This window comes from Amblyomma americanum, chromosome 4 (genome assembly GCF_052857255.1).
Source record: "Amblyomma americanum isolate KBUSLIRL-KWMA chromosome 4, ASM5285725v1, whole genome shotgun sequence".
In the NCBI taxonomy this organism is placed as follows: domain Eukaryota; kingdom Metazoa; phylum Arthropoda; class Arachnida; order Ixodida; family Ixodidae; genus Amblyomma; species Amblyomma americanum.
In genome coordinates this window covers 108,187,713-108,197,200 of record NC_135500.1, presented here as the reverse complement: position 1 = coordinate 108,197,200, position 9,488 = coordinate 108,187,713, and the positions used below count along the sequence as shown (strand labels likewise).

General features: G+C 46.3%; 1 protein-coding gene and 1 non-coding gene across 2 annotated transcripts in view; one reads left to right on the top strand and one right to left on the bottom strand.

Moving 5' to 3' along the window:
* Positions 1-2,161: 2,161 nt before the first annotated feature.
* On the top strand, positions 2,162-2,357 carry LOC144130747 (U2 spliceosomal RNA). Its single transcript, XR_013314189.1, has one exon. It is a non-coding gene; the product is annotated as a U2 spliceosomal RNA (small nuclear RNA).
* A 399-nt stretch (positions 2,358-2,756) lies between these two features.
* LOC144129741 (uncharacterized) overlaps positions 2,757-9,488 on the bottom strand; it is a 29,214-nt gene continuing 22,482 nt past the window's right edge. Inside the window, exon 6 of the mRNA XM_077663827.1 lies at positions 2,757-2,859. Coding sequence (XP_077519953.1) covers positions 2,757-2,859 — 103 coding nt within the window. The remainder of the gene's footprint in view (positions 2,860-9,488) is intronic.

Sequence of the window (9,488 nt, the reverse complement as noted above, 5' to 3'; positions counted from 1 at the left end):
ATTTTCCTGCAACCAGCAAACGCTTGTGTGCATGATGAAACTTTCGCCGTTAGACCGACGGATCAAGCGACCATGTCATGCAATTCACTTTGCTCAGCCTCTTTGGAAAGCTGTCAGACCAAGTTCCTGGCGAAATATCACATGTGCTTATCCAGAAACAACCGCCGCGATCAGATTGCAGCCGTTGCAACTCGCGCAGCGGCGAGCAGGTGACCTCCTCACCACGTTTTATGGAGGAAAAACGCTAAGGCGCCCGTGTGCTGTGCGATGTCAGTGCACGTTAAAGATCCCCAGATGGTCAAAATTATTCCGGAGCCCTCCACTACGGCACCTCTTCCTTCCTTTCTTCTTTCACTCTCTCCTTCAGAATGATCTTTCCAGACAGCAAGGGTCATGATGACAGTAATTTATCTCCTTAGCTTTTATGTCAGCGCGACAGTGACGTTACCTGAGTTCTCATGCAGCTGCTTCCAGCGGCATCTGTAATCAGAAAGCCAGTAAGCCGATTGAGTATTTTGTTAAAAATCGATTTTAATGGTTTAGGTTTGGTTTGTGAGTGTTTAACATCTCAAAACGACCCAGGCTATGAGGGACGCCGTAGCGAAGGACTCCGGAAATTTCGACCACCTGGCGTTCTTTAACGTGTTCTGATATCACACTGTACACGAGACTCTTGAATTTCGCCTCCATCGAAATTCCACCGCTGTGGCCGGGATCGAACCCACGTCTTTTGGGTCAGCAGCCAAACGCCACAACCACTGAGCCACCGGCGAAAGGAAATTGCGCAGTAACTGTCTCATGCATGACTATGGACACCCGAAAAAAATGACACAAAAAAGCATTCCATGCTGAATTCTTGGTCACGACCTGTGATCGAAGCTATTTCACGTATGCGTATTTTCACGCATGTTCTCCGACACACATTTTCTTATTCATATCCAGCTTTGGATTACTGCAGAATGAGTCATAACCGAGTAGCTGGTTAGCCTGTTCATATACCTTTCCAAATTAAGCGCTCTGTTTTCGAAACAATATGAATCAGTTGATCAATTGACGAATAGCAACTATATTGAGGCACCCTGCCACAATTTTCTGGTCTTGGTACTGGCGACTTAACAAAAATAGTAACGAAAACAGTATGTATACGTCTTGTTAGCGATAAACAATTCTGCGACAGATATATAAAAAGAAAGACAAAGTTCATTAAGAATACTGAGTCGACCTCAGTTACTATACGCTGCTCCAATTTTTCAGAATGCAAAGAAAACTATAAGCCGCGATTTTTTAAATTGATGACATTACGTTTTCAAATTCAAAATAGTCGAAAAGTTATACCGATCCAGCCATGATTAAGCCATATGTTGGCTTGTCTGGCAAAGCCCCGCATAAAAGACAGCATGTACGTAGCGCGAAGCTGACAGAAAACTAAGGCATTTGCCAAGACAGTGTTGAAATCTGTATAGGGCATCACTGGAAGCTAAATTGTTCAGGAAATGAACATTCAGGTCAGCCTGTAATTCATCAGTGATATTAGTGCAAAATGGCCGCTCCCGTCAAGAATTTAAAGAAAACATGTCATTAGGCAACTCATTGAGACTTTCTGCAACGTACCATATAAAACTGCTTTTCCGTAATAGGTAAAAATGCCATTTAAAATGTAGCGACGAATCATTCTTAAAGCTGTATATTTAACTACGGTTTGCTTGCAGTCGTCTTTACACAAGGCTGCGGGCGTCTCATCTACCGACGTTGTCGCTCGACGCCCGCAGAAGAGGGCGACCAAGCACGTGACGGCATGCCTGCTTGGCAATCGAATCACTCTATGAGGGCATACGAACTGCCGTCTCCAGAAGGGATTCGGGAGGGATTGTGGGTAATGCATCTGAATTACTCCCTGTCCGTAGCTAATCGTCCTATTCAGCGGCGACGGGAACCTACTACAGAGGCAAGGTGGAAAATAGCATGGGGGACAGCGCTGCTGCCCTTGCAGAAACTGGCCGCGCCTATGGCTGGTACAGCAGAGGCGTGGATCAATCCGGAAGTCACTGTCAATGCGCGGCGAGTCACTGCTCCCCACCAATCCCCTTCTACGAGGTATTTGTCGCGCCAACGCTGAAATTGGCCACGCCAGATATCTGCGTTTCTCTACGTCTCCTTGAAAATTCTTTTTTGTGTGTGTTTGGAAAGGAAATGGCGCAGTGATTATCTCACAAAACGATATCTGGTTTCATATCTGATACGGGCCCCATTGAGACCCAAGATATTAAAGTTATTTTTTGAAATACGGCGGAGTGCTTGCAGCACTCTGGCACGGGTCGGCCCGGTATTGCACTGCCTCCGGGATTGGCCCGGTGCATACTAGCGCGCGTCTTATCTTTCCTCTCCCTGTTCTCATATCTGTTCTATTATTATTATTATTATTATTATTATTATTATTATTATTATTATTATTATTATTATTATTATTTCTGGGGAAAGAAAATGGCGCAGTATCTGTCTCATATATCGGCGGACACCTGAACCGCGCCATAAGGGAAGGGATAAAGGAGGGAGGGAATGAAGACGGGAAGAGAAGAGGTGCCATAGTGAAGGGCTCCGGAATAATTTCGACCACCTGGGGATCTTTAACGTGCACTGACATCGCGCAGCACACGGTAGCCTATGCGTATCGCCTCCATCGCAACGCTACCGCCGCGGTCGGGTTCTACTGAATTGGGAATAGGAGTTAGGATAGTTGTGGCGCTGGGTGGCAGTCCCTATTCCGGGATGCCATTGGCCACTGCCGCTGCCGGTGCTCTCTGGACCAGGGCCCTCTGGGCCTCCAGGCCCGATGAAATGAGTGGCGGCGCAACAAGGACACTAACAAGAAAGAGACACCACACGCGCATTAATGTCCTTGTTGCGTCGCCGTTCATTTCATTATGCACCAGCTCGCTCCTCAGGCCGTTATTCTATACTCCAGGTCCGAGCTGGACAGGGCCGTCTCCCAGCCCTCCCTAGCCCAAGCAGCACAGGTAATTGGCCCAACATCGGTACCGTATTGGCAAAGGCCGGCCCTACAAAGAACCAGGATGGGACCATCCTGTTGCTATATTGGGCCGATGACCTGTGCTGCTTGGGAGTTGGCTGACTTATAACGGCTATATGTATGGGCAAAATCGCGCGTGGCAGGGGCCTCAATCTTCTTCATCGTCGCCATAGCTGCGCGCTTAGCAGTCACGTCCGCCACTGAGCTGGCTGCTGCTCAGCCACTCCTCTCCGCCAGTTGTGGCATGTGATGTGTCACGTGATTCGCTCTCGCTGAAACAACTTGCTCTCATTGAAGTGTTGAAATAATAAAGATGAACCAAAGCTAAACCGCGTGTAACCATGCTTAACACAGCTTTCGCTCTCTACATCCTGTCTCCGGTGAGTTGAGCCACAGCCACTTTTTTTTTTGCGTTTCGCTGCCGTCAAAATGCGGCCGCCGTGGCCGGGACCTCCGGCACTAGCCGACCGGCTTATTCACTGAGCCAGAGCGGCGGGTCGTCGCCTCGTTCCAAACGCCGAAATTTCGGCTTCGGACCCGCCGCGCTGGCTCAATGGTTAGGGCGCTCGCTATTGATCTGGAGTACCCGGGGTCGAACCCGACTGCGGCGGCCGCGTTTCGATGGAGGCGAAACGCAAAAGGCGCCCGTGTGCTTTGCGACGTCAGTGCACGTTAAAGATCCCCAGGTGGTCGAAATTATTCTGGAGCCCTCCACTACGGCACCTCTTTTTTCCTTTCTTCTTTCACTTATCCCTTTATCCCTTCTCTTACGGCGCGGTTGAGGCTTCCGCCGATATGTGAGAGAGATACTGCGCCATTTCTTTTCCACAAAAACCAATTTTCAATTTTTTTTTTACGCCAGTAGCTGAGACGCTGACGCGACGCCAAAGAAACGCTGCCTTGTGGTCGGGCCTTTAAGGACAACAATCTCTTTAACAAATAATGAAACAAAGGCAAACCAACCCTTTGAAGCATTTTCATCGAATTCCCCTTGCTGGGGTCGTAGAACATACTCGAATTTATTTTCTGAAAACTACTCCAACATTTCTCCGTGTATTCGAACAATTAAAAAAGCAGGACATTACTTACCTTGGACAACAGTATGCTAACGCTTGAGGCAATATGTTTCTCACCAACAGTGCAAATAAAATTTTAAGGTTGTATAACACCCCGACTCCTCTTTGCTTCTGACATATAAACGCTATGTATGTGAGTACAATGAGATTTAATCGTCTGCATAAATTCCACGATATTTGGCTCATGTGAGACGTGTGTGAGTGCGGAATGAAAAAGAAATGCATTTTGACGTGCTAAACGGCGATGACATTTGTTGGCGCTGTTTTGTGAGCGTTACAGATGCGAATAGCTTTACTTTTGAAGGTTTTTCGTGTGTTGTGTTGTATATGTATTTTTAACGTTATAGTGTCCTGTACTGTGCAGTCCATCAAATTGCTGCTTGGTGACGGCAGTCAGCATATGATTAATATTGTACTTTGATAGGTTTACTTATAAGCTTAATGAAGATATGACTCCAAACCAACGTCAATATTGCTAATATTTTTAATAGTAATATCACCATGTACTGTACAACGCACAGTAACTGTTGGAGCACTACATCCAAAATGAAATGTTAATAATAATAATAATAATAATAATTGGTTTTTGGGGAAAGGAAATGGCGCAGTATTTGTCTCATATATCGTTGGACACCTGAACCGCGCCTTAAGGGAAGGGATAAAGGAGGGAGTGAAAGAAGAAAGGAAGAAGAGGTGCTGTAGTGGAGGGCTCCGGCATAATTTCGACCACCTGGGGATCTTTAACGTGCACTGACATCGCACAGCACACGGGCGCCTTAGCGTTTTTCCTCCATAAAAACGCCGCCGCCGCGGTCGGGTTCGAACCCGGGAACTCCGGATCAGTAGTCGAGCGCCCTAACCACTGAGCCACCGCGGCGGGTAAAATGAAATGTTGAGAAAATCAGAATCAGCGTAAAATGACCTAAGCATGAGGGGAAAAAAGTGCGAGCAATGTTACACCAAAAAAAGTTTAGCCTAGCAGGTAAAGAAGGCATCGGAAGCAGGTTTCACGGTTCCTTTTTTCACTGGAGATGGTACAGAAAGAGAACAGTGACACAGAACTAATAGCTACATAAATAAGGTATATCCGAGCAGAACCGAGACAACAGTGAATCCCCAGCTAAAGAAATGTAATGGAGAGACGCGCTGAGGCAGCCCAGTTTAAGGAGTAACATTTGTCTAAAAAGGAGAGAAAACAACAGGTTTACGAAGGGGACCGCAGCATAAGTGATTAAAACACGCACAAACCAAACTGCTAATTTGGTGCAAAAGCAGGAGCATCTTGAAGCAGGCGTTAAATGTATTACTTAATTTCTGCTCACAATTGTATGCGGCGAAGCTGATAAATAAACAAATGTTGTCTAATTTTGAGAAATGCCTTTCGCAAGCCATTGACTGGGATCATAGCAATGACCAGATCTGAAAGAGTTGGCGCAAATTAAATGTAAGCCCGAAAACGTGAGCATTTAAGGGCACAGGGTAAGGTAAAATTAGAAAAAAATCGTTTTTTTTTCTTTTGGAATTTTAGAAGTTCAATTCTTTCTACACATGTTCTATGATCGCACTTTCCTCAGAAAGCCATATTTACGGCTGAAAAACGCTTTTTCCGAAACCAAGTAGTCAGCCGCCACGCCCCCTTTCAGGATTAACGTCAATTTTTTCAACCAAAAAGTCCACCACCTGATTTCAAAACTTGTCTAAAATCAGCTACATATAAAAAATTGTCTGGCAACTATTGTACAGCTCCTCTTTTTTAGCCAAGACAATCCTGAGACGCTTTGCACGTTTTTTCCACGTTTCTGCAACCTTCATGCAGCTGCGTCCGAGTGCTATCCCTTTCGATCAGTATTGTAAATTGTGCCGGTGTTGGTTGCTGCTGATAAGTTGAGATGCCCAGGGCAAAGAAGGCCTTCGCCAGGCGTGAATTTCACGGCAACCGCTACGCTCATCGTGAAAAAGCAAAAGGATGTCCACGACCGAATGAGATCCCGAACACCGAACGCGCCAGCTCCTCGACATCGAAGCTTTCAAGATTTTCTCTGTGCTTCCAGGAAGAGGATGTGCTACAGAGCAGCAGCCAATATGCCTTAATGGACATCGACGGCATTTGTGCGGCAATTACACAGATTTGTGTGTGCAGAGAGTGCGGTGGAAGTGTTGAGCTCATCGAAATTGTGACAAAACGGGTAGGTGTTGCAAGCGTTTACAGTTTGAACTGTGAAGTTTGTAGTGCCGCACAACGATTTGAGACGTCGAAGAAAACTACTTCTGGCCTCTATGAAGCCAACCTCAGGTTAGTGTATGCCTTGAGGTCCATTGGTAAGGGAATGGCTGCAGGAAATATACTCTGTGCTATGCTAAACCTTCCTAAGCCGCCGACAAAGTTTGCGAAATACAATCAAGAGCTTCTAGGTCACATCGAAGCTGCTGCTCAGGAGTCGATGAAAAGGGCAGATGACGAAGCTGTGCAGCTGAATGAGGGGGATAAAGACATTGCAGTTGCTCTTGATGGAAGCTGGCAGAAGCGAGGCCATACTTCCAATAACGGCATAGTCTCTGCGACCAGTGTGGACTCTGGGAAAGTGCTGGATGTGGAGGTTTTGTCTAAACGTTGTCCAAAGTGCAGCATCAAGGGTACAAACAGTGACCCCCTTCATAGAGAGGTGTGCCAAAGCAACTACCAAGGCACCAGCGGTGGAATGGAAGTCGCAGGAGCACTGAAAATTTTCGGCAGGAGTGAGGAGCTTCACGGCGTTCGATACGTCAAATACCTTGGGGATGGCGACAGCAAGGCTTTTATGGCTGTGAAGGCACAAATGCCATATGGTTATTCCGTTGAAATATCCAAGGTTCAGTGCATAGGGCACGTGCAAAAAAGGATGGGCACAAGGTTACGAAGGCTAAAAAAAGGAAACAAAGCAGGAAAACTCTCTGATGGAAAGAGCCTCTCGGGCCGAGGCCGACTGACTGATGCAGTAATAGACAAGCTCCAGACGTACTATGGTTTGGCCATCAGAAGAAATGCAGAAAACCTGGATGAAATGCGAAAGGCCGTTTGGGCAACCTTCTTCCACTTATCGGCCACAGACGATGACCCATGCCATGGACTTTGCCCAAAGGGACCTGATACGTGGTGTGCCTTCAACAGAAGTCAGTCAGAGGGCAAGCCATTTTTCCACAAGGAGAGTTTGCCTGCATCTGTCTTGGAGGCCATCAAACCCATTTATAGGGAGCTATCGAAGGCTGAGCTCCTAGAGAAGTGCCTGCATGGGCGAACTCAAAATGCAAATGAGTCGTTCAACCATGTTGTTTGGGAACGCGCGCCAAAGAATGTGTTTGTTAGGCTTCGGGCCCTACGGATGGCAACACTGGATGCTGTTCTTTCATTTAATGATGGTAGCATCGCACGGGCCAACGTTTTGAAGGCGTGTGGATTGAACCCAGGGAGCAACACCATCAAGTGGCTGAGGGAAGCTGACCTTAAGCGCATGTACTTTGCGGACCGAGCAACACGACAGCTTACAAAAGAGGCCCGACAGTCAAAACGACAAGCCGAAAAGCGAAAAAATGACGGCGACAGTGACTGCGAAGCAGGGGGCTATTAAACCAATTACTATGGAGGCGTTTCTGCGAATAAAAAATGGGTTTTCACATCTTTTTTCTCTTTACGCTCTATTATCTCAAAACAGTGTTTTTTCTTACAAAGGTACCATTATTTCCAGTGCGTTTCAAGACAGACGGCTGATTTTTTTTTTGCAATCATCTACATAAGTGTTGCCAACTACTGAACTAGAATTAAGCAATTTCACTGAGCAGTTATTCTGTTATGAATTTTGAAATGCGCAAAGAAAGGCCAGATTTGTATACTACCGGAAAAAATTTTATTAAAAATCGAATTTTCAACACCTTTCAAATATTCTAGTTCAGTAAAAAGAGCACAAAATTTGGCAAACAATGATATATGTATTATTAGGCTACTGTTATTAGTTAGTGAGAAACATGTACCTCAACATGGCCTAAAATGCATGGGAAGTATAGGGCTTACCCTGTGCCCTTAAGGGAACGAACCCAGTGAGCCGTTGAGACCGTGATTCAAGGCTAGGAGTAGCGGGACATAATGCCGATTTCTGTGTAAGAATATTTTCTGAGCACGGTAAACTATCCCGTGTCAGATCCACGCATGGCGTTGCAGACGACAGGTGGGCATACTATAGTTGATGCAAATTTGCGGATGCATACAACATCATGAAATGATGTGGGAGAGGTTACTTTTTCAATAGAATGCAGATCGAACACAGTGCGCAGAGCCTACGTTCAATCTGCTCAGTTTTACAAAAAAAAAGTGAGGGCGGCTACTGAGCCGGAGTTCCCGGGTTCGAACCCGGCCGCGGCGGCCGCGTTTAGATGAAGGCGAAACGCAAAAGGCGCCCGTTTAATTTGCGATGTCAGTGCACGTAAAGATCTCCAGGTGGTCGAGTGAGTGAGTGAGTGGAAACATTTATTGATTTCCAAAGGGATTCGCGGATCGAAGGCTCCGTCGTCTTCGTGCTTGCGCCGGCGACTAGGTGGTCGAAATTATTCCAGAGCCTTCCACTATGGCACCTCTCCCCCTTTCTTCTCTCATACTTTATTTATTCCTTCCCTTACGGTGCGGTTCAGGTGTCCGCCGAGATGTAAGAGAGATACTGCGCCATTTACTTCCCTCAAAAGCCAATTTAAAATTTTTGAATTTACGAAACGCCATTGAAATGTCAATTCTCTAATTGATGGGACGCTCCTCAGCTTTGAAAGTACGGCATTGCTTAGGATTAGATTCTGGTAATGGAAGCGGGCTTACCTTTGATGGCTTTTAGAGGCGCTGTCATGATTCTTGAGCAGCCGGCAAATAAGGACTATAGTCTAAAAGCGTGCCATATCTTGAATAATTTCTTGTTTAAACTTTTACATTTCAGTTATTTCATATTATTCCCATTCAATTACCCCGCTTCAATAGCGAACTGCATTGATGTATTACACCGTGCTGAGAAAGGCATCGACGATCAATGAAATTGATGCGGAAGAGTATGTGTTAGCATTAGTGCTTTTTCAGGACGCAGCTGCCGCTGACGGGTTCAGAGCGCGCGAGAGAGGGGAGTGATCCCGTCCGTCAATCGTCGTGTGACACGCCTTACCGCCCCCACCCCCCACTCTCCCGGTCTAATACAGCAATTACAGTCTGATACGTTATGCCCCCTTCCCCACCTTCCACCTTCTCTTCGTGTTCCCTCTCTCTAGCCCTCTCCTCTGAAAATGGAAAGGTGGATTCCCCTGTAATCAACAGAGGCTGCAGATGGACGGACGGACAGCTTTTTTTGTTAGGGTGTTTTAGTGCCAACGCATAAAAT